Source organism: Hypanus sabinus, chromosome 12, assembly GCF_030144855.1.
Source record: "Hypanus sabinus isolate sHypSab1 chromosome 12, sHypSab1.hap1, whole genome shotgun sequence".
In the NCBI taxonomy this organism is placed as follows: Eukaryota; Metazoa; Chordata; class Chondrichthyes; order Myliobatiformes; family Dasyatidae; genus Hypanus; species Hypanus sabinus.
The window spans coordinates 70,045,579-70,071,627 of record NC_082717.1 but is presented as its reverse complement, the minus strand read 5'-3'; the positions used below and the strand labels follow the sequence as shown (position 1 = coordinate 70,071,627).

At 40.7% G+C, this 26,049-nt stretch overlaps 1 protein-coding gene across 8 annotated transcripts in view; it reads left to right on the top strand.

The window, feature by feature from the left end:
• LOC132402996 (uncharacterized) overlaps positions 1-26,049 on the top strand; it is a 276,911-nt gene that overhangs the window by 86,956 nt on the left and 163,906 nt on the right. For all 8 annotated transcript variants that reach the window (XM_059986192.1, XM_059986188.1, XM_059986187.1 and 5 more), the window contains one exon: positions 19,333-19,430. In XM_059986192.1, coding sequence (XP_059842175.1) covers positions 19,333-19,430 — 98 coding nt within the window. The remainder of the gene's footprint in view (positions 1-19,332; positions 19,431-26,049) is intronic.

Genomic DNA, 26,049 nt, shown 5'->3' with positions numbered 1-26,049 from the left:
CTTCTCCTTTGTAATAGTAACTGTACTCACTTCTCTTCCCTCGCACCCTTCAACATCTGACACACTACTAATGTCTACCAGTGAAGACTGATGCAAAATATGCACTTAGTTCATCTGTCATCACCTTGCCCCGTTATTATTTCTCCTACCTCATTTTCTAGCTGTCCTATCTCCACTCTTATCTCTCTTTTATTTTTTACATACTTGAAAATGCTTTTACTATCCACTTTGATATTGTTTGCTAGCTTGCTTTCACATTTCATTTTTTCCTTCCAAATGATTCTTCTAGTTGCTCTCTGTTGGTTTTTAAAAGCTTCCCAATTCTCTATCTTCCCGCTCATTTTTGCTTTTGTTATATGATTTTTTTTGCTTTTACATTAATTTTAACTTACAGCCACAGTTGTACTATTTTGCCATTTGATTATTTCTTCCTTTTTAGAATACATCTATTCTGCACTTTCCTCATTTTTCCCAAAAATTCAAGCCATTATTGCTCTGCTGTCATCTCTGCCAGCATCTCCTTCCAATTTACTTTGGCCAACTCCTCTCTCCCACCACTGATGCTAAGTCAGAGTTTGCTTTCCCCCTATCAAATTTCAAGTTGAACTCAATCATATTGTAATCGCTGTTTCCTAAGGGTTCTTTCTTAAGCTTCCTATTTACCTCTGGTTCATTACATAATACCCAATCCAGTATAGCTGATCTCCTAGTAGGCTCAATGCCAAACTGCTCTAAAAATCCATCTCCTAGGCATTCAACAAACTCACTCTCTTGAGATCCATTACCAACCTGATTTTCCCAATTGACCTGCATGTTGAAATCTCCCTTGACTATCATAACATTTCCCTTTTGACATGCTTTTTCTATTTCCCATTGTAGTAGTCTGTGGTCCACATCCCAGTTACTGTTGCAAGGCTTGTATATAACTGCAATCAGGGTCCTTTTACCCTTGCAGTTTCTTAACTTATCCCACAAGAATTCAACATCTTCTGATCCTATGTCACTGACTTGATGCCATTCTTTACCAGCAATGCCATGGCACCCTCTCCCTACCTTCCTATCCCTCCAATACAATGTATAACCTTGGACATTCAGCTCCCAACTACAACCATCCGTCAGCCACATTTTAGTGATGGCCACAACCTCATACCTGACAATCTGTAATAGTGCAACAAGATCATGCAACTTATTTCTTATACACTGTGCACTGAGATATAACACATTGAGCACTGTATTTGCTACTCTTTTTGATTCTGCTTCCTCAATGCACTGATACTCACCTTGCTGGCTGCAATTTTGTCCTATCATTTGTCTGCCTTACCTGATAGTTCGACTGCATGCTATCTTTGTTTTTTTTTAACCATCCGTCCTCTCCTGAGTCCCTTCACTCTGATTCCCACCCCCTATCAAATTACTTTATTCTAATTATGAGGCACCAGTGTACCAAAGTCTATCAATCTAGAAGTCAGGTATGATCAAACAAATGATGATTGTTTTCTCATGACATGTTAAATAACAGCACAAGCTGACCTATGGAACCACATTCAAATACTTTTTCATACTAGAATGACCATAGTAATCACCTACAACCCTGGAGTGAGTAGCCACTATCTGGAAACTCATTTGGATTATACATTTAAATATACGGTGTAAAGAGCTTCAAAATTCTCCAGCAAGTAACTCATCTTCTGACTTCTTGAAAACGTATATAATGTATACATTATAAGCTATGTATGGTAGAATACAATCCACTTTCCTGGATGAATGGAGCCCCAACAACACTAGAAAGGTTTGATCCTATCTAGGCAGCTCAACATGCCATCTGTTACTTTAAACTCTCACCCTGTCTACTTTTGTCTTATACTCGCTGCTGTGCTTAACATTGATAAGCTTCATTGAATGTTTTGTTGAGGCATTACCCTCTGAGGCAGCTCCTTGTTAACACCTTGAAGAATGAAGGCATAGCTGTAGGCACACCACCATCACCAGTTCTGTATCCAGTCACACACCATCCTGTCTTGAAACTACTGCCAGATCACTATTTCATCATCATTGTTCAAAAGTATCGTGCTTAATAGCTCTGTGGAGTACTTTCAACCACAAAGATGCAACAGTTCAAGAAAGCAAAGGAAAGCTTTTCTGTGAGGTAATTAGGGATGTGTAGTAAAATTTTATCTTATCAATGATGCTAGTGTTCCACTAGAGAATACGAAACAGCCTCTGTCAGTTTAAAGTCACTGCTTCAAAATAACAACGCTGTCAGCAAACTGCATCAAGTGTTTGCCCTGGTGGTGCGCTCATTTTCTTTGTACTCAGCAAACATTCCTTTTCATTGCATTAACAAAATAACTGATATTTGTAAAATCCACTCTGGCTGCTTCCCAGAAAAGCTGTCTAGCCTAATAGGTTACATTAGCTGGGCTTGTCAAATGGTCTCTATAATTAGCCCACTTTTGTCCTTTGGTTTATGTACGCCTCATGGGTTGAGTGTGATCAATGTGACTTGAAGTGTCGACATTTGCTCAAACACATTAACAGAGCCGAATGTTTGCTCTCTGTGTTTGTACTTTGGGACTCAGCTCAATCTATTCTAAATCTATTTCATCTGCAGTCCTAATTTTGGTTTATGTGACTTGGGTTGTAACCACTCAGTTATTATAAGAGCGCCACAATGAAGAAGTGGTAAAAATTAATAGATATATCTGGAGCAAAAGGATGAATTTTAGAAGAGTATTTGTACCAGTAGAACTTCTCTCACTTCGATATGCCCCAATCTGCTGTGTGCACATTACTGTTTCCATGTTATTAATGTTATTAATCATGGTTCTCTCTCCATGAACCCATTGTCTCCAGGGAGAGGTTACATCCTCTACTGCCACTAGACCACATTATTCTTTGCCGTTACCATGTTCTCCTCTGAGCTCTACCCCTGTCATTGTTTCCCCTGCCTCAGCAAAGAGCAGTCTACAACCCTGTCATACTCTGCTATACTCACAGCTTCCTTCCTTTGTTGAACCTCTGTCACCATCTCCCTCTATTCACTATACGAGTACCCCAAAGTCAATGCCTCTTGCCCCTCTCCCTTGCCGTACTGAAATCTTCCATGCTCCAGTTTCTGAGATCATGACTCCCATACAGCAGTCTCTCAACTGCCGTTGCCATTCTCAGTCTTTATACTAATTTAACATGAACTGTAAGAACTGTGTGAACCCAGTTTCACAGCAATCCATTTCTAAATCCACTTTGCAGTCATAGATGATAAATCTTTGAACAGTGGCTCTATTTGTTCCTCTTGGGTACCCTTTTCCTGGGAGTAGTTAGGCAGCTGAGCAGTGGGAAATTGAGAAGGTAATGCATTTAATACTAAGGGTAAGAAACAGTGTGGTTGGAAAATGAGAGTAATTTTTCTCTGTATGTGGAAGATTAAGGGATGATGTACTAACTGATTCAAAGTATTGATAAGGAAAGTGAAGAGAAATGATTCCATCTGGTGAGTGAGTGCAAAGTAACCTTGAAATTTGATAAATGGTCATTGACCTGGAGATGTTAACCCTTTCAGTGTCCACAGATAGTGAGAATTTTTTTTAGCATTAATTCTGAACGATGCAGGGTATTAAATACCATTGCTGTTCTTGGAGAATCGGTATTAGGCAAACTAATGAGGCTAAAGGCTGGTAAGTTCACTAACCTGTAGGCTTGCATTTTAAGATTCCTATAGAAGAGGCTGATGAAATAGTGAATGCATTAGTTAGAAGCTTCCAAAAACCCTTTGACTTTGGAAATGTGGTAATGGGAGGGGGAGTAAAGAATAGGGAATGATAGATGTATTAGTTTAATGCGATTTAAAAATGCTAGAAATTTTGAAATATAGAAATCATAGGATATTTTAATTCACATATCAAGGGGACAAGTCAAATTAGTGGTAGTAAACTAATGGATAATTTTATGATAATTATTCAAGTTAATATTTCAATTCAGTCTACACTTGGAAGGGTAGGGATTTCTTGAAGATAGCCAATATAGCTTTGGCTTTGCTTAGGATGTCTAATTTGGCTACACAAGGGAGACTGGAGATGCTGGAACTCTGCAGCATCACACGTGAAGTGTTGGAGGAACTTAGCAAGTCAGGAGAGAAATTAACCCTCCGTAGATGTTGCCGAACCTGCTGGGTTCCTCTAGTACTTTGCGTGTGTTGACTAATTCAACTGAATTAAAAAAAAATAACAATATATATTGTCATGGTCAGTGCAGTTGGTGCAGTCTGTGTAGATTTAAGTAAGGCCTTTGACAATTTCCCACAGAGGAAACTGCTGCAAAACATTGGAGTTCATTGAGTCCAGGGCAAGCTGCCAAAATAGATCCATAATTGGCTTCATAGTAGGAAGTAGAGCATGATGATGGAGTGTTGTTTTTTGTTATTTGTAGCCTGTGGCTAGTGATGTGCCTCAGTAATTGGTGCTGCCACCTGTACTGTTTATTGTATACATTAACAATGTGGATTTGAATGTAGGGTGAGTAAATTTTCAAATGATGTGATAATTAACGGTGGAGTTGACAGTGAGGGGGATAATCTCAGGCTGCTGGATGATGTGGATCGGTTGTAAAATATGCTGAGGATCTTAATCCTGAGTGTAAAGTGAAGAAGTTGGGAAGACTAATAAGGGTAGCAAAACAAAATGAGTAATAGGGCTTTGGCGAGGAACAGGAATCTCAGTATACAAGTGGAAGGATCTGAAATGTGGCAGCAGAGGTGCTGGAAAAATTCAGCCAGCTTGGTCAACACACACAAAATGATGATGAAAATATAAAGGATACTTGTCTTCATTGGCAGGGGCATAGAGTGTGAAAGATACAAGTTTGATTTTTTAGTTGGTCACAGCTGGAGTACTGTGTATAGTTCTGGGCACCACACTATAGGGAAAGTAATTTTGCACAACAAGCATCCAGTCCAGATGTGGTATCTGGCCAAGAACCACAAACCTGTGCTGATCAACTGGCTGGAGAGTTCAGTGAAATCTTTAACCTCTTGCTTCAGGCAGGCTTCAATTATAATGGTGTCTAAGAAGAATGTGGTAACCTGCCTTAATAACTAGCAACACACACAAAATGCTGGTGGAACGCAGCAGGCCAGGCAGCATCTATAGGTAGAAGCACGGTCGACGTTTTGGGCCGAGACCCGTCGTCAGGACTCACTGTCATCTCGGCCCGAAACGTCAACAGTGCTTCTTACTGTAGATGTGTGTGTTGCTTAAATTTCCAGTATCTGCAGATTTCCTCATTTTTGCCTTAATAACTATTGGCCAGAAGCACTTACGCCCAAAGTGATGAAGTGTTTTGAGAGGTTGGTGATGAATCAGATCAGCCCCTGCCTGAGAAGCGACGGATCCACTCCAGTTTGCCTACCAGAGCAACAAGTCCACAGCAGATGCCAACCCACTGGGTCTTCCCTCAACCTTGGAACATTTGGACAGCAAAGATTCATGCATCAGGATGCTGTTTATAGACTTCAGCTCAGCATTCAATACCATCATCCTCTCAAAACTAATCAGTAAGCTTTGTCCTTAGCCTCAATACCTCCTTGTGCAATTCAACTCTCAATTTCCTCATTTGCAGACCCCAGTCAGTTTGAATTGCCAGCACCATCTCCTCCACGATTTTCATCAGCACAGGAACAGCACAATGGTGTGTGCTTAGCCCCTGTCCTACTCCTTTTATACTTATGACTGTGAGGCTAATCACAGCTCCAAAGCCATCTTTAAGTTTACTGACAACATCACTGTCTTAGGCCGAATCAAAGATGGTGATGAATCAGCATATAGGAGGGAGATTGAAAATCTGGCTGAGTGGTGTCATGACAACGACCTCTTACTCAATGTCAGCAAGACAAAGGAGCTGATTATTGACTTTAGGAGAAGGAAACCAGACGCCCATTGAGCCAGTCTTCATAGGAAGATCAGAAGTGGACAGGGGTAACAACTTTAATTTTTTTGGTGTTACTATTTCAGGGGACCTGTCCTGGGCCCAGTACATAAGTGCAATTATGATAAAAAAAACAGCAGCACATCTACTTCCTTAGGAGTTTGAGGAGAATCAGCGTGACATCTAAAACATGCACTAACTTCTATAGATGTGTAGTAGGGATTGTATTGACTGGCAACATCACAGCCTGGTGTGGAAACACCCATGCTTTTGAATGCAAGATCCTGAAAATGTTGTGGACACAGTCCAGTCCATCATGGGTAAAGCCCTCCCCAGCATTGAGCACAGGTACATGGAGTGTTGTCACAGGAAAGCAGCATCCACACACTCAGGACATGTTCTCTTCTCACTGCTGCCATCAGGAAAAAGGTGCAGGAGCCTTAGGACTCACACTAGCAGGTTCAGCAACAGTTATTACCCTTCATCCATCAGGCTCTTGAACCAAAGGGGATAACCTCACTCAACTTTTCTTGCCCCATCATTGAAATATTTTCAAAACCTATGGACTCACTTTCAAAGACTCTTCATCTCTTGCTCTTGATATTTATTGCTTATTTATTTACTATTATTATTTCTTTCTTTTTGTATTTGCATATTTGTTGTCTTTTGCACACTGGTTGGATGCCCAATTTGGTGCGGTCTTTCATTGGCACTATTATGGTTATTATTCCACTATGGATTTGTTGAGTATGCCTGCAAGAAAATAAGTCTGTGGGTTGTATTTGGTGACATATATGTATTTTGATAATACATTTACTTTGATCTTTGGAGATCATTCAAAGGAGATTCACAAGGATATTGTCTAGGATGGAGCATTTAAATGATCAGGATAGAATGGATAGGCTGAAGTTGTTTACCGTGGAGTGGCAGATGCTAAGGGGGAAGTCCTGATGGAGGTATACATAAAATGAGTTGCATAGATAAGGAGAAGAATAGTAGAATTTCAGCATAGGATATTATTATAGATTTAGCGTTTTAGAATGGCCTCCAACCTGATAGCATGAATATCAGCTTCTGCTTCTGGTGACCTAATATTACCCCCACACCACCAATCCTCACTCTGACCTTTCACTACTTCCCACTTGCCTATCACTTCCCCAGGTCCATTCCTCCTTCCCCTTCTCCTATGGCTCACCCTTCTCTCCTATCACATTTTTTCTTCTCCAGCCCATGACCTATCCTACTCACCTGGCTTCAACTCTCACCTTCCAGCTAGCCTCCTTCCCCTCCCCTCATCTTTTAATTCTGGTGTTTTCCCTTCCTCCTCAGTCTTCAAGAAGGGTCTTGGCCTGAAACATCGACTGTTTATTCATTTCCATAGATGCTGCTTGACTTACTGAGTTTCTCCAGCATTTTGTGTGTGTTGCTATAGATTTAGAGTTAGTAGTAAGCAATTTAGAGAGGATCCCAGAATAACTTATTTTCATTCAGAGGAATTTAGAATGCACTGCCTGAACTCTAGTGTATATAGAAGTTCTCACATCTACAATGTATCTGAAAGAGCATTTACGTTTGTAAATTGTCAAGGCATAGAAAGCTGCTGGGAAATTGGATTATTAGAAGTGTAATTCATAATAGACGTGAAGATGGTGGGCTGAGGGGACAATATAATTTCATCATTGTGTTATGGAACTAGTTGGGGAAACGCTGTTTAAGATCTTATTTTGTGCATTGAATACAGTACATGCTCTAACTCCTACATTGAAGACAATTACACCACTAAATAGCTTTGTTGTAGAAATCTTTGAGAACTAAAACAAATTAGAAGTTTACACTGAGTTTCAAAGTACTATAGTTCGATGCAAGCGTCCTAAGTCGAAATGAAAACAGTGGTAGTATGAAAGGAAATTCAATGTGATGCTTAGGAGAATACTGTACATTGAAGAGCATGATGGTGAACAGGCAATAGCTTGCCATTTAAAGAAATATTGCACTATCTATAGAAAATACATTTCTTTCTGATGGAAAAGAAATGAACAAGTATAAGTAAATTTGGTTCCTCCGTAGCTATTGGAACAAATTAAAGAAAGTATTAAAATTGCTAGAAATAGCAGTAAATGATGATTGGAACTTGGAAAAGGATCACCCAGAAAATGGTAAAGGAAACATAGAATATAAGAATAAACTGGCAAGAATTGTATGAGCAAACAGTTAGAGCTTCTTAGGCTAGAAGACTGAAAAATCTAATGAGAGCAAATGCTGATCCCTTATAGACAGAGACAGGAAAATTTATAATTGGCCTTAGGGAATGGTAGAGGAATTAACAACTATGTTAGGACTTTATTCCCTGGAGTGTAGAAAATGAGAGGAAATTTGATAGAGGTATACAACATTATGAAGGGTATAGATAAGGTGAATGTAAGCAAGCTTTTCCCACTAAAATAGGGTGAGACTGGAACTGGAGGCTAAGGACTAAGAGTGAATGGTGAAATGTTTGGGGGGAACTTGTTCACTCATGTTACGTATGCAGGCAACAATAAATATATGAGTTTGGCAAGGGTTCATATAACAAATAACACGTTTATTAATCACAGATAACAAACCTCCCAAAAGTAAACAAACACTAACGTAACCGGAAATCAGCTGCTGTGCGGCAGCTTAATCAGTTCTTAAAGCGATGCAGCTCAAACAGTTCTTAAAGCGATGTTGCAGAAACAGTTCTTTAAAGTAGTATTGCCAAAAGTTCGGAATGCTCACAGTCCATTTAAAAGGAGAGACTTTAAGACGATTGAAATTCTCTTTCACGTCGTTTTGTTTCGATCCCCGACGTCGAACTTCTCCCACGAAGAATTTACGAAATGTAACGGGTTAAAGGCACTGACCTTTCCTTTTTCACTGTCCTCAATCTTTTCTGCTATCCCGCAGAGATTAACATGAGAACAGTCAATGAATTCCTTCCGAATAAGGATTAAACAAGGTCGAACCCGTTTCACTGTCTAAAATCGATTCTCCTCGATCTTTAACTCCCGAACTCCAATCTTCACTCTCCACTGATTCTCAACTAGCAGTATTGTAAAGAAACTGCTGGCAATGACCTTTTAAACTTTAGGCATTAGATAAAACTTCATCTTTCAACTAAACTGCGTCATCACATTAAATCATGCAGTGGCATCAAGTTAACATGGCAAATCCAGCCACGAACTGCCCCCCCCCCTCACAGGGTGGGGTCTTCCTTTTATAACCTGTAAAAAAAAACTGTCACATGATCTCTACTGTCGGGAAAATGACATCTCTCCACCATCACAAGACCATTACCTCAAGTCCAGTATAGCTTCAACCCCAGTCACGTGACAAGGGTACCACTGTCATGTGTCACGAGTACGTAACACTCAGAAGGCAGTGAAAGTGTGGAATGAGCTGCAAGCAGAAGTAATGCACACAAAATGCCGGAGGAACTCGGTAGGCCAGGTAGCATCAATGGGAAAAGGGTAAACTGTTGATGTCGCAGATGTGGTGGACGCTGGTTCGATCTCAATATTTAAGAGAAATTTGGATAGGTAAATAGATGGGAGGGGTATGAAGGGCTATTTCTGTGTGCAGATTGATGGGACGAGACAGATTAATAGTTCAGCATGGACTAGATGGGTCAAATGGATTGTTTCTGTGCTGCAGTGTTCTATAATTTTAACTATGTGTCTATATTCACAATAGAAGACAGAATAAAACCAGGCAGAAATAGCAGAGAACAAAAAGCCTAGCAATGACTGAAATAAATAAGAATCATTTAAACATATGCTAAAGAAATTGGTGAGATGAAAGCCAATAGGACTCAGTAATTCAATATTCTACTTCTCAGATCTTTGAAATAGATGTGTCATGTACCATTCAGCTAGATCTTCTAATATGCAGTAACAAACTACAAAAAAAAATAAGAGTGGATTAAATTATAGGTGCATTTATTATTTATTTGCAATGGAAGCGATCATATGTAACTGTTAGAGAATGGCTTCAATCTTATAGCTCAGACAGACCACTTTTATACTTTTTACAGAGAGCAATAATTAGGTTTTTCCATTCCATAATGGCACTCTTCCATTATCTGCAAACGTCTCTAGTTCCTGCCATTTGTTCTTAAGTCAGTCATTTGTCTTTAGAAGCTGTGTCTGTTTTCCTCTATTGTCAAAACATCCTAGTTCCAGATGTCACACACATCCCCTGTCATTAAACACACACAGCTTCCTATAAGCCTCCAACAAACCAGCAAGTCACTCCGGGATCGCACAGGTTCCATTTTGTCACATTACCTTTTATAAATGTTACAAATTTATAAAGACTTCAGCATTACAGATACGTTTCCACTGATGGCACTAGCAGATAATGAATATTCTGATTATTATTTTAAAAAATTCTATGCATTCTGCAGTTATTCTAGTAGATTATAGAACAAAAATATGACTTATTTAAGCAAAGATGTGCTATGATGTAGGGAAGCTACTTACCTAATCAAATCTCAGTGGTGGGAAAACTGCTGCACTGTATAAAGTATGATCTAATAATGGAGCACCTTCAAAAATAATGGGATTGTTTGGAGTTTGCATGGATTTATGGAAGCAAAGTGATGTTTAGCAAAGTAATCAAGGGAAATGGAATAATGCATGAAAATGGTATTGAGATAGAAAATAAACTTTTTAATTAAATAGAGCAAACTGTAAGGGCTAAATGATATGGACAGTGAGTAGGCAAAGGGAATTAATTTAGTTTGCTATTTGATTACTAATTTATTCAGTTTTGCACAACATTGTTGGCCAAAGGGCCCCTTTCCTCTGCTGTACTTTTCTATGTTCTATTCCTTCAATTATTTCCTATATTTTTAAATTTAAAGAAATATTAGCATGAACAATAATTGCTTGTTTCCCTAATCATGTGTACTGGTAAAAGAATGTATGTATACCTCTCATTCGAATTGTATCTCACTAGAATCAAGAAGGCATAGTGATTCTGCTGTCAATATTGGTTTGTATTCATGGAAACCTATGTGTTCTTTGCACATTCCATCTTAGTATTGTTCAGGTTTATAATGAGATAAAGCATTGAGTGATTGTTATCCTCCTATCTGGATCAAGGTTAAGCCAGTTAGTACCAATTACTGACAGATTTGTCAGGATATATAATATATGAACTTGAAAGCTATTACCCATCCAGGTCTTTCTTATAGAAAAGAACACAGACATCAGTTCCCTTTCTTTCCATTAGTCTTGTAAATGTCTCCTCCAATTTAGTGTGAAAGTTATTATTGAATTTACATCCACTATAACTCAGGCCATTAAATTTAGGGTTGTGATAATTAGCTATCTATAAAAAACAGCTCCTCAACTAAAAATTATAATATGTGAGTAAGGAAGAATTTATGAAGGATATGGGGAAAATACAGTGAAAAGAGATAAAATTGATAGCCTTGCTAGGAGGTATGTAAGCACTTCCCAGAATAACATGATGTGTACTTTCCCTTTTGCTATGTATGAAATGATTTGCTTGGCTACACTGCTTCCTTGTATCTCAGAACTGATCAAGATTAGAAGCTTCCCATGTGGTGAATTTTGACAGCCATAATCCCTTTGATTTGTTACATATAATTTATAGACTTATCAAAAAGCCTTAGTTGGTCATAACAACTGTCATGGATCATAAGTAAAGATTTATGAGATGCAGATGTAAATTAACAAGTTATTAGAGTGGAGGTTAACATTGTGCTTTGAATTTTTTCGTACATGAATCACTTGCATAATTCTTGCAAAGTAGTTCACCTTTTGCTAATTATCAAGCTGTCTGATACTGCAGTGTAGAACCATGAAGTTACTTTGCTCATTCTGTACAATAGCTATCTAGCTAGCCTCAATTTAATTACTGTCCATAATATTAAGCTTTGTTCTTTCCACATACTGAAACTTCATTCAGGTGCATGAGGTTGTATTAGAGTAACAGATGTAGTATTGGACTTTAAGGTGCTCTCACATAAATGTGAAATCATAAAATGAAGCAGACTAAAAGGTCTTTCAACCTATTTTGCCCATCTGAAGAGGGTATTTCAACTAATCCCATTCCCCTTCTGCTCACAACAGGTCTACAGAATTTTCCAAGTTTTATTCAATTCCCTTTTTCAAAAATACTATTGATTTTTGCATCCTGTGCTCTTTTAGGTTAGATACTTCAGATCCCAACAATTTGTGATATAAAAGATTCTTCTCGTCACCTTTTCCGTCAATCACCTCAAATCTGTGAATTCTTGTAATTAGAAATCTACCACTGTAATAATTCAGTTATTCTGTCAATGGCCTTCAAGATGTTGAACACTATTATTAAGTCTTCCAGTAATCTGTTTCTTCAATCTCTTTGTATAATTGAAATCCCCCATCCTGGTATCATTCTCATGAATTTCCTTTGTATCCACGCCTAGATCTTGACATGCTTCATAAGATGTGATGCCGAGTATGGGGCATATTATATGGTGCTTAAACTTTTAACATAACTTGCTTTTCATTTAGGTCAAATAGCTCCACTCTTTCTTGACCAGAGTTAATTACGTTGTGCATCTGATACAGCCTTATTTCAGAAGGCAGACATTCAGACTAATTAATAACCTTTTAATAGCTATTGATGTACTGGAATTGACAGAACCTGTTTCACAGAACAAAATGTCTCTTGGTACCTGTGAAGATTTTGATCTTCTTTGGGGGTTGTCTATGAATTCCTCCTGTTGATGAAATGCTCCTAAAAATGAAAGTATCTTTTACAATATACAGTATATAAAGGGATCACAGATGTTAATTTTTTTCTGTCCTTGCCTTGTAATTGTCCCCATTAAGATTTAAATCCAATTTGATTCTATTGTGCTTTCAAGCAGTTGGATTTCAGATGGTAACAATTCACTAATATAAATAAAATCTGCTCATCATATCTCTGTTTCTATTTTTCTATTTCCCCCAAACCTCCAGTTTAATTAATTGTTAAATACCAGCATTTCATGAAGAATACAGTTAACCTCGTGGAAGAAGAATACACAATACTTGATAAAGGAAATATTTATAAAGGACAAACATGAGGAAATCTGCAGATGCTGGAAATTCATACAATGCACAAAATGCTGGTGGAACACAGCAGGCCAGGCAGCATCTATAAGGAGAAGCACTGTTGACATTTCGGGCTGAGACCCTTCGTCAGGACTAACTGAAAGGAAAGATAATAAGAAATTTGAAAGTAGTGGGTGGAGGGGGAAATGCGAAATGATAGGAGATGACCGGAGGGGGTGGGATGAAGCTAAGAACTGGAAAGGTGATTGGCGAAAGTGATACAGAGCTGGAGAAGGGAAAGGATCATGGGACGGGAGGCCTCGAGAGAAAGAAAGGGGGAGGGAGGAGCACCAGAGGGAGATGGAGAACAGGCAGAGTGATGGGCAGAGAGAGAAAAAAAAACAAACAATTAAATATTGTCAGGGATGGTTTAAGAAGGGGAGGAGGGGCATTAACGGAAGTTAGAGAAGTCAATGTTCATGCCATCAGGTTGGAGGCTACCCAGCCAGTGTATAAGGTGTTGTTCCTCCAACCTGAGTGTGGCTTCATCTTGACAGTAGAGGAGGCCATGGATAGACTTATCAGAATGGGAATGGGGCGTGCCACCTCCAACGGGATCCTACTACCAAGCACATCTTTCCCTCTCCACCACTTTCTGCTTTCCGCAGGAATCGCTCCCGTCGCGACTCCCTTGTCCACTCGTCCCCCCTATCCCTTCCCACCTATCTCCCTCCCGGTACTTATCCTTGTAAGTGGAACAAGTGCTACACCTGCCCTTACACTTCCTCCCTCACCACTATTCAAGGTCACAGACAGTCCTTCCAGGTGAGGCGACACTTCACCTGTGAGTCGGCTGGTGTGGTATACTGTGTCCGGTGCTCCCGGTGTGGCCTTTTATATATTGGTGAGACCCGACGCAGACTGGGAGATTGTTTCACTGAACACCTACACTCGGTACACCAGAGAAAGCAGGATCTCCCCATGGCCACACATTTTACTTCCATGTCCCATTCCCATTCTGATATGTCTATCCATGGCCTCCTCTACTGTCAAGATGAAGCTGCACTCAGGTTGGGGGAACAACACCTTATACACCGGCTGGGTAGCCTCCAACCTGATGGCATGAACATTGACTTCTCTAACTTCCGTTAATGCCCCTCCTCCCCTTCTTACCCCATCCCTGACAATATTTAGTTGTTTGTTTTTTTTCTCTCTCTCTGCCCATCACTTTGCCTGTTCTCTATCTCCCTCTGGTGCTCCCCACTTTCTTTCTCCCGAGGCCTCCCATCCCATGATCCTTTCTCTTCTCCGGCTCTGTATCACTTTCGCCAATCACTTTTCCAGTTCTTAGCTTCATCCCACCCCCTCCGGTCTTCTCCTATCATTTCGCATTTCCCCCTCCCCCCACTACTTTCAAATTTCTTAGTATCTTTCCTTTCAGTTAGTCCTGATGAAGGGTCTCAGCCCGAAATGTCAACAGTGCTTCTCCTTATAGATGCTGCCTGTCCTGCTGTGTTCCACCAGCATTTTGTGTGTGTTATTTATAAAGGATATGGGGAAAATTCAAAGAAAGAAGTCTAAATTGATAGTCTTCCTAGAAGATAATATGAGTGCTTCCCAGATTAACATGTTCTCTACTTTTCCTCTTGCTCTGCATGGATTAATTAGTTTAGCTGGTGCTCAGTTACAGACTGGGTCTGGTGATGTTGTTGCAATGTAACATGAAATTTAAACCTTATATACTGTAGTAATGTTTTGAACTATGCATATTTTATAAATGGGGTGTTGCAGTCTTTGATATTCTATCCAGTCCAAAAGTATTAAAAGGATATGGGTCCAGGTTGGTGGATTATTTTGGGTTCACATTATCCATTATCTCTCTGAATGATGAAGCAATCTCAGAAGAATGATGTTTCATAGAGTTACAGATTCACAGGCACTTGTAACATTGACTGCCCACTTACACTAATTCTATTTTAATCCATTATGATTCTCTCCCTTATCAACACAACTCAAATTCTAATAGTTACCTACGCACCAAGGCCAAATAACATACCAATCTGCACATTCTTGGGATGTGGGAGGAAATCAGAGCACCCTGGGGAGACATGGTCACAGGGGGATCTTGCAGTTTCCACACCAACAGCATCTAATGTGAGGATTTAACTGTGAGTCAACACCTACTTTAGCTATATTGCTTCAGTTCCTAAGCTTCCATAAAGAATAAAATTGAGTGGGATTCTACCCAATTCCTTGGATTAAAATAGCTCAAGAAGGCTATTGCAAAAGATGGAGCAATGGTGTCTTGACCTCCGACCTGTAAGACCTTGTAACTTCCCTCCTTATATCTTCCCACCAACCTGTCTGTCTTTGATCTCCTCCACTGTCAATGTGAGGCCAAACATGAACCAGAGAAAGAGTACCCAGTAGACTACAACCTAATGGCATGAACATTGAACCCTCTGTTTCCAAGAATCCCATTTGCTCTCTGTTCCTTTCTCTTTTGGAATGAATGGGCACACTCACACACCCCATCCATTCCAACTCTCCTCCTCAAACCCCCTACTATGAGCTTTCTTTTCGATCCTCCACCTTGTTTCATCTGCCAGACTCTCGTACAATCAACCCCACCTCCTTCTACTACCTCCTTCTACTCATCATCCTTCCCTTATTTGATTCCATTCATCACCTTCCTTTCTTATCAGAGTCCATAATCTATAGGCCTCTGTCTCCACCAAACCCCAGCCATTGTCACTATCTCCATCCTTCCTTTCCCCAATCTGGCTTCAATTGCTCCTGACCTGAGTCCAGCTATTGTTCGCAAACTCCTACCTTGCCCCTTCCCCTCACCTCTCCACACTGGTTATCTCCCCCTTTACATTTTCACTCCTGATGCAGATTCACAAGCTGACAAAGGGCTCTCTTATTCTCCATACTTTCTGCTTGCCTTGCTGAGTTCCTCCAGCTGAATCTGTTGGATGTCTCTTTTCTTATACTCAAACGCTCTTGCAACAAAAGCCAACAATACCTTTGCCTTGCTAATTGCTTCTTGAATCTGCATATTAACCTTCACTGTTTCATATATAAGGGTACCCATGATCCTCTGAATGTCTACATCCTTTAATCTCTCACCACTTAAAAATACTCTGCCTTATAAGTTTCCTCCACTAACTTGTATTTTCCCACACTAGAATCTATACACTATGTCCTTTTATAATCACTTAGCTTCTCTGTATTTCAATATGTACATTTAATGTCAGAGAAATGTATACAATATGCATCTTGAAATGCTTTTTCTTTGCACCATCCATGATAACAGAGGAGTCCCTCAAAGAATGAATGGCAGTTAAATGTTAGAATCCCAAGGTCCCCAGCTCCCCCCTTCCACTCAGCAACAAGGCAATGATTCCCCCCCTCAACCCACCAGCAAAAAAGCATTGGCATCCCCACCAAGCACTCAAGCGTGCAGCAAAGCATCACTAAAGACACAGACTTGCAGTATTCCAAGGACTACTCATACACTCGGTATTCGGCGTACCACAGGCTCTCTCTCTCTCCCTAATAAGAAAAAAAAGAGGTGTCCTTGTTTCACAGCGAGAGGGGAGACATAACAAACAACTCGCTGATTTACAATATTAAAAGTCTGTTGTGTCACTTTTTCCGAGCTCTGTACCCAAAGAACTCAGGTCTTCGGGCACACAACCAGCTCGCTGCTTTCGATCTTCCGTGTACTCCCACGGCACATCAGGCAGCGGCACCAGCCTCGAATCTGCTCACCTCCTGAGCCACAAAAATCCGGCATCCTGAAGGCGCGCCAGTCTTCCAGGCCGCGTCCTTGGCATATTGAAAAACAGCCAGTCGTGACGCCCTGAGAGAGGGTCCCATTTCTGCAAAGAACCGAAGTTGACACATCTCTGTCTCCATTGATACCTAAGTTTGTGTCATCAACAAACTTGGCTATAATGTAATAAAAAAACTGTAGATGTTGGAAGTTTGAAATAAAATCAGAAAATGCTGGAAACTCACTGAGTCAGGCAGCAGCTGTGGAAATAGAAATTGTCAATGCTTTAAAGCTGAGACCCCTTGACTGAACTGAGAAAGGAATAAGACAAGTTAGCATTCAATAGCAGAAAAGGTGGAGCAACACACACAAAATGCTGGAGGAACTCAACAGGTCAGGGAACATCTATGGAAAAGAGTAAATAGTTGATGGCAAAGTGTGTTGTAGATGGTTCGTATTCTGCTTGGAGGTCAGTGACCAGTGGTGTTCTACAGGGATCTGTTCTGGAACCCCTCCTCTATGAGATTTTTATAAATGACCTGGATGAAGAAGTAAAAGGGTGGGTTAGTATGTTTGCTGCTGACACAAAGGTTGGGCGTATTGTGGATAGTGTGGAGGTTGTCAGAGATTACAGCAAGACATTGATAGGATGCAGAACTGGGTTGAGAATAGAGTTCTGGGCAGATGGAGTTCAACCCAGATAAGTGTGAATTGGTTTATTTTGGTAGATCCAATTTGAAGACAGTATAATATAAATGGTAAGATTCTTGGCAGGGTGGAGGATTTGAGACATTTTGGGGTCCGTGTCGATAGGACTCTTAAAGTTGCTGCACAGGTTGACAGTGTTTTAGGATGGCGTATGGTGTGTTGGCCTTCATCTACCATGGGACTGAGTTCAAGAGCCGTGAGGTCATGTTACCCCACTGTCAGACCCCACTTGGAGAACTGTGTTCAGTTCTGGTCACCTCACTACAGGAAGGATGTGAATACTATAGAGAGAATGCAGGGGAGATTTGCAAGGATGTTGCCTGGATTAGAGGGCATACTTTATGAGAATAGGTTGAATGAACCTGACCATTTTTCCTTGGAGCGATGGAAGATGAGAGGTGATCTGATAGAGGCGTATAAGATGAGGGGGGCAGTGACTGTGTGGATAGCCAGAGGTGTTATCCCAAGGCTGAAATGGCTAACATGAGGGGGCATAGTTTTAAGGTGCTTGGAAGTAGGTATCGAGGGGATGTCAGGGGTAAGTTTTCACACAGAGAGTGGTGGGTGCCTGGAATGTACTGTTAGCGGTGGTGGTGGAAGTGGATACCATAGGGTCTTTTAAGAGCCTCTTAGATAGGTACGTGGAGCTTACAAAAATAGAGGGGTATGTGCTAAGGAAATTCTAGGCAGTTTCTAGAATAGGTTACATGGTCGACACAACATTGTGAGCCAAAAGGCCTGTAACATGCTGTAGATTTTTATGTTCCATGTTCTATGTTTTCAGGCTGAGATCCTTCTTCGGGTGGGGAGAGATGGGAGGGGAACAATTCTTTTGAAATTTTGAAAGCGAAGGGAAGTTGAGTCTAGTGTTGGAACCTTGATAGTGGAAATCCATAAGATGTGATGATGTGTTCTATCCACAATGGCTCAGAGGAAGGCACAGTCTAGGGAGAAGAAAGACATTTCAGAGGCTTCTGCGCAGAACATCTCATCACCGGAGCAATTGCTTCACAGACAGAAGTGAAGGACTTGGATGTAATATTCTTGGTTCTTTCATCTAGATTGTGAACACCTAAGATTGCAACAGACATGCCTATGTCACCAATATTAGTCTTAACCTCACAGTTTCTAAATATGACCCATTTATTTCTGTGTGTTTTTTTGTCCTCTGTTCATGAACCAATTTTCAAATCACCCCAGGGTATTATGCTCAGTGTATATCATGTGCTGTACATGGGAACTCAGACACACAAACTTAGAAGTCTAACAAAAAAGCAATTTATGACACTGTTGTTTGTCAGCCCACCCCATATACCACACTGTTAACTCAAGAGGAGAGCAAAATGTTTATCCTCATTTTTGTGGCAAATATTGAGTCTTCATTCAACATCATTAAAAGAAGAATATTTGTTCATTTCCAAGTTGCTTTAAGAGGGAGTGTGCTGCATGCAAACTGGCTGCCATGTTTCTGACATTTTAACAGTATTTATACTTAAGAAATGCTTTACTGGTTGTAAGGAAAATCTGGGGTGTATGGAGTCTTTGAAAGGTGCAATGGAAATGTTGCTGTTTTCTTTTTACCACAAACAAAGTTAGTTTCACAAACAAATTGCCAGAATTGGTGGAAATCCAAAATAAAATCAGAACCGGTTAAGCAGCATTTATGTACAAAGAAACAGAGCTAATGTTTCAGATTGATGAGCTTTAATTGGAAATGCAAAAAAATGTTAGTGACAAAATTACTTTTCAGATACAAGTTTCTGAAAGTGCATTTTTACAGTTAGAATCTCAGATTGATTTCAAACTGACTATTTTATGTGGTGAGATATGTAATGAGAATTTCTATCATTTTTTAAGGCAAAGGTAAAGTCTGTCATTCCAGAAGTAGAATTATACCATCAGCATCACAAACGATCCACTGTGTTAAGTGCTGAAGAGCTGAGCAAGTTGGCAAGGTAAGGTTGTGACAATTTAGTTTATTTATAAAAGAAATAACATTGCTAGAAATACTTACTTTTCAACGAAGATGCTTGAAAAGTAGGCCTTTAAATAAAAAATGTGCATTATTTAGCTTGAAAAAAAATTAAAATCTGACAAAACTAAGCTTCATTGGCTCAACTGTTTAGGCAGCATCTGTGAAAAGAGAAACAGAGATCGCCTCTTGCTATGTTTGGAAATTTGACAACCTGAAAACTTAATTATGTTCCTCTCTCCTCAGATATTGTTTTTTTTCTTTTTACATTTATCAGAATTTAAATATTTAGCATTTACCATTTAAATTTCAAATGGGGAACCAATGTACTGAACAGATTTTGTGCTTTTTATGCTGTAATTTCCCTGAGTACATTGTATCAATTCCCCATTAACAAAGGTTCAATCAATATGCTGGCATTTTGTCAAGGGCAACCAGTATTCCCAGGCCTACTGAGTGTTGCTTGTGATATAATCTCCAGCTGCTGAAGATCATTGTATCAACTTACAGATACTAAATCAGAGGAAAGGGCTTAATTAAAACTAAGTAGGAGCATAATAGTTCATTCTTTTTCAGAGCCACATATTACATTCACCCCCTCAAAATTCTTTCCTGGCTTATCCTTTCTGATCCTTTATGCACTGTACATGGGCTCCATGGTGTCCTCGTGGTTACCACGGAGCTACTACAGGTCAGGGTGTCGGAGTTCAGAGTTTAATCCCACCACCGTCTGTAAGGAGTCTGTACATCCTCTCCAACGAAAGTGTGGGTTTTCTCCAGGTGCTCCGGTTTCCTCCCACAGTCCAAAGACGTACTGGTTAGTAGGTTAATTAGTCATTGTAAGTTGTCCTGTGATTAGGTTAGGGTTAAATCGGGGGTTGTCAGGGGTTGCTGGGCACCACGCGTGAAGGGCCAGAAGGGCCTATTCCACACAGTATCTCTAAATAAAATAAAGAATGTCACCATGTACTACCCTGAGATTCATTCTCTTGTAGGCATTTACAGTAGAACTAAGAAATGCAACAGAATCAATGGGGGGGGGGGAACTATACACAAAGACTAAAAAACAACCAGTGTACAAAAGGAGACAAACTGTGCAAATACAAAAAAAGATTAATTAATAAGTCAATAAATAATACTGAGAACATGAGCTATGGAGTCATGTAAAGTGAGTCCATAGGTTGAGGAATCAGCTCAGAGTTGAGATGAATGAAGTTGCCCAAACTGGTTCAGAAGCCTGATAGTTAAAGGGTAGTAAATGTTCCTGAACTTGTTGGTATGGAATCTAAGGCTCCTGTACCTCCCAATGGTAGCAGCAAAAAGAGAGTGTGGCCTGGATAGACAATAGGTGCAGGAATAGGCCATTCGGCCCTTTGAGCCAGCACCGCCATTCAATGTGATCACGGCTGATCATCCACAATCAGTACCCCGTTCCCACCTTCTCCCCATATCCCTTGACTCTGCTATCTTTAAGAGCTCTATCTAACTCTTTCTTGAAGTCACCCAGAGAATTGGCCTCCACTGCATTCTGAGGCAAAGCATTCCATAGATCCACAACTCTCTGGGTGAAAAAGTTTTTCCTTAACTCTATTCTAATTGGCCTACCGCTTTTCTTAAACTGTGTCCTCTGGTTCTGGACTCCCCCAACATCGGGAACATGTTTCCTGCCCCTAGCATGTCCAATCCCTTAATAATCTTATATGTTTCAATCAGATCCCCTCTCATCCTTTTCAATTCCAGTGTATACAAGCCCAGTCGCTCCAATCTTTCAACTTATGACAGTCCCATCATCCCAGGAATTAACCTCGTGAACCTACGCTGCACCCCCTCTCTAGCAAGAATGTCCTTCCTCAAATTTGGGGACCAAAACTGAACACAATACTCCAGGTGTGGTCTCACCAGGGCCCTGTACAACTGCAGAAGTGTATATAAGGATAGTGGGGTCCTTGATAATGAATGTTGCTTTCTTGTGGTAGCGCTCCTTGTAAATGTGCTCAGTGGTGGGGAGGGCTTTGCCTGTGAAGGACTGGGCTGTATCCACTACTTTTCTGTAGACTTTTTTTTATTCTTGGGGATTGGTGTTTCATATCAGGCCATGATGCAGCCAGCTAGGGTACTCTCCACTGTGCTTCTATAGAATTTGTCAAGGTGTTAGATAACATGCCAAATCTGCGCAAACTTCAAAAAATGTAAAGGTTCTGCAGTGCTATCCCGGCACTGGCACTTACATGCTGAGCCCAGGTTAGATCCTTTGAAATGGCATCACCAAGGAATTTAAAGTTACCAACTCTCTCCACCTCCCATCCCCTAATGATGACTGGTTTATCGACCTCTGCTTTCCTCCTCCTGACTTGACCAGATTTTTAATTTCCCTGCTATATGCCAATTCATCACCACTTTAGATTGGGCCAACAACTGCACCAGCAAACTCGAATGTGGCATTGGAGCTGTACTTGGCCTCGCAGTCGTAAGTGTAAAGTGAGCTGAGCAGGGGGCTGAGCATTGCAGGTGATTGTGCAGGAGAAGTAATTGCCAATCTGAACTGCCTGGGGTCTGCAAGTGAGGAAGCTGGGTATCCAGGTGCACAAGAAAGTATCAAGCACATATTAAGCATTCTTATTCCTCAGTCAGTCAATCAAGACTTATTTTCCTGAAACCTGCTCTCACTCACATGCCAATCAACTTCTCCGACTTGCTACATTCATCTAAACAAGGGATAATATACTGTGGCCAGTTAACCTACCAACCACATCTTTGGGGAACATGAGGAAACTGGAGTACGGAGAGAACCTCACACAGTCACAGGGAGGACATACAAACTCAACATAGCGTATTAAATACATATCCGGCTTCCAAGGTATCTCCTTCACTTTACAGCTGCACGTAACAATGTATTTCGAGCATTTATGTAACACAGCGTGCTTGTGAATTTATTTTCCTTTTGCTCTTTAATTCCACAGATGAAGTGGTAGCATTATTCATTTGAGTACTAATAACAAAAAGCGTAAAAGATACTGTGAACACAGACACTTACTGTATCCAATGACAAGAGCTCCAAGCAGATAGTTTGCAACAACTGTCCAGCCATCTATTAGAAATTGGAATATGCTGATCAATACCCTTTAAGGAAAATGTCTGTTTCCATGCATTTTGCTAATTTCTACTTCAAATGAGCACCTATGACCAATTAGACCCTCATACACTGGAAACTGAAGCATAAAGGCAGCAATTTAATTTGATTTTCCAAACACACACTTGTAAACTTTGAGGATTGCTTTCAGAGCTCCCTTAACAATTGATCTTCTGGAAGGGGAGGAAGCAGATCAAGTAAGGATGGTCAAGGTCATCAGATAGTGCCTGAAGCAAGTTAGCATGTCAAGTAGTAAGTACAATCTAAGGTACAACTAGCTCTTTGGGATCAAGCTCAGTGCAGTATTTATATAACTGTGGAACCTGTTGCAGCTCCACCAATTGAAGAACAATGCAGTCACAGTTAAAGTGATTGTAGAGCTCATTCTGTTTCCTTATAGACCAGTACAGTGGGCATCTGCGGTCTGAGTACTTACTGAAAAGGCATCTGATGCACAGCCACTCTTTCCTTCTGCATAGTCAGTCACAAATGATAGTCAACAATTAATTAGCTAACAGGAAGATGCTCCCAATTTACCTAGTGACAATTGAGCCAAGTAGGTGAGCACTAAAGGCTAAAGCATTGACAATAATCTACCATTTTTCAATCCCTTCCACCATTACAACAATATCACCGTGCAGTCCAAAACTACCCTCCCCACCATCAACAACATTTCCAATCTTCATGCCATCCACAAAATTATTGATAGTGTCTCGTTATTCACATCCAAGTCATTCACCTATCTTGCAAGTGAGAAGGGCCTCACCACTGATTCCTGCGGAATACCATTAGGCCCAAGCATTCAATCACCCAAGTATCACACTAAATTTTCCAGTAAACTGGGTGAATGGAAGGGAACCAAGGGAAATGGGTCCAAAGCAAATGAAGCACAAGAACCAGGGCTCCAGGGGTGAGAGCAAAGTGAATCACAGGAACCTGGGCCCTGGTGAGATCAAAATAAATCACAACAACCAGGGCCCTGGTGAGAGCAAAATGGAGCACAGAAACCTGGGCCCTGGTGAGAGCAAAATGAAGCACAGGAACCAGGGCCATGGTGAGAGCAAAATTACTCACGGGATCCAGGGCCCCATGAGTGACGGCAAAATGGAGCACAGGAACCGTGTTCCCAGTGAGAACAATTTGGAGGACGGGAACCACGGTCCGGATGAGAGCAAAATGAAGTGTGGGGGCACAGGCCCCAATGATTGTCAAGGGAGAACACAAATATTACCTGGTGAGTCTGCTTGCAGGATATTTCAATCATATGGATTCTTGGAATTAGGATACTTCCACATTTGCCTGCAATCAATCATTTGTAAAGTGATAGTGGGTGCCATCTACAATATTAAGTACTACTTGCTCATCAGTAACATGCTGATCAATGTACCTATAGTCTAGGTTTTGCTTAGCCCTGAATCTCATCACAGCTTTGATCCTATGTGGACCAAAGAGCTGAACTCCAGGGATGAATGAGAGGAGATGGTACTTGATATAAAGTCTTCATTTATCAACAAGGAGTCCTGGTAAACCTGAAAACAACAGGAACCAAGGGAGAACCTTCCACTGGCTAGTTCAATACAAAGAAAATCAGTTGTGTTTGTTGAATGCTGATTACCCCTCCCCCAGATCACTGCTGCAGGCTTCTTCAGGGCATTTTCAACAACATCAGTAATGAGCTTTTCAAAGTCATAAAATAACAGATGGGAATATTAACTACTCCCTTTACAATTTCTCAGACGATGAGGTTGTTTGTCTTTCCTGAATAACAGATACACTGAAATACTGAACACTGAAAGGTGGCATGTTAACTTTGAACTGCCCAAGAAAAAGCAAAAATGTCTCCACAAAAGGAGTTTAATCATCTCCCTTTGACATTCAGTGGCATCACCATCACAGAGACAGCACCATCACCACTTTGGGGTTGAGATTAGGTAGGGAGGCAGAAATGACCATTGACCAGTCCCTCAACTGAACTAGCCAGTAAATACTAAGGCTCGTACTAAGACCAAGGAGATGGTGGTGGACTTTAGGAGACCTAGGCCTCATATGGAGCCAGTGATCATTAATGGAGAATGTGTGGAGCAGGTTAAGACATACAAGTATCTGGGAGTGCAGTTAGACGAGAAGCTAGACTGGACTGCCAACACAGATGCCCTGTGCAGGAAAGCACAGAGTCGACTGTACTTCCTCAGAAGGCTGGCATCATTCAATGTTTGTAGTGAGATGCTGAAGATGTTCTATTGGTCAGTTGTGGAGAGCACGCTCTTCTTTGTGGTGGCATGCTGGGGAGGCAGCATTAAGAAGAGGGATGCCTCATGTCTTAATAAGCTGGTAAGGAAGGTGGGCTCTGTCGTGGGCACAGAACTGGTGAGTATGACATCAGTGGCAGAGAGGAGGGCGCTGAGTAGGCTACGGTCAATCATGGAAAACCCTGAACATCCTCTGCACAGCACCATCCAGAGACAGAGAAGCAGTTTCAGCGGCAGGTTGCTGTCAATGCAATGCTCCTCAGACAGGATGAAGAGATCATTACTCCCCAATGCCATTCGGCTCTACAATTCAACCACCAGGGGCAAGACATGTTAAAGTGCCGGGGTTAGGACTGAGCTTAAGTTACCACTCAATGCACTTTAGTAAACTATTTAAGAACTTTTTAAAAGCTATTTATTAATGCTTTTTGGGAGGGTGATTTTAGATGCATATCATATTTATACTGAGTTAAATACTGTATGTAATTAGTTTTGCTACAATAAGTGTATGGGACACTGGAAAAATGTTGAATTTCCCCTTGGGGATGAATAAAGTAAATATCTATCTATCTATCTGTTGCTGGATATCCTGTGGAGGATAACTCATCAGATTCTCCAGGGCACATGATACAGAAGCTGCTGTGTCAGAGACAGATTTTAATTGTTTGTGCTTTGCAACTTGGTTAATGGTGAATACACCTGACTGAGTTACCTGACTAGAAGGAGTTACAATTTTCAAAATGGATTGAACTGCAAAGTCTGGTAAGGGAAATTTAGAAACATAGAAATCCTACAGCACATTACAGGCCCTTCAGCCCACAATGCCGTGTTGAAGATGTACTTACTTTAGAAATTACCTAGGGTTACCTGTAGCCCTCTATCTTTCAAAGCTTCATGTACCTATCCAGGAGTCTCTTAAAAGACCCTATCGTATCTACCTCCACCACCATCACTGGCAGCCCATTCCATACCCTCACCACCGTCTTTGTGAAAAAAAAATTTGCCCCTGACATCTCCTCTGTACCTACTTCCAAGCACCTTAAAACTGTGTCTTTTCGTGTTAGCCATTTCAGCCCTGAGAAAAAGCCTCTGACTATCCACATGATCAATGCCTCTCATCCTTATACACCTCTATCAGGTCACCTCTCATCCTCTGTCACTCCGAGGAGAAAAGGCCAAGTTCACTCAACATATTCATGTAAGACATGCTCCCCAATCCAGGC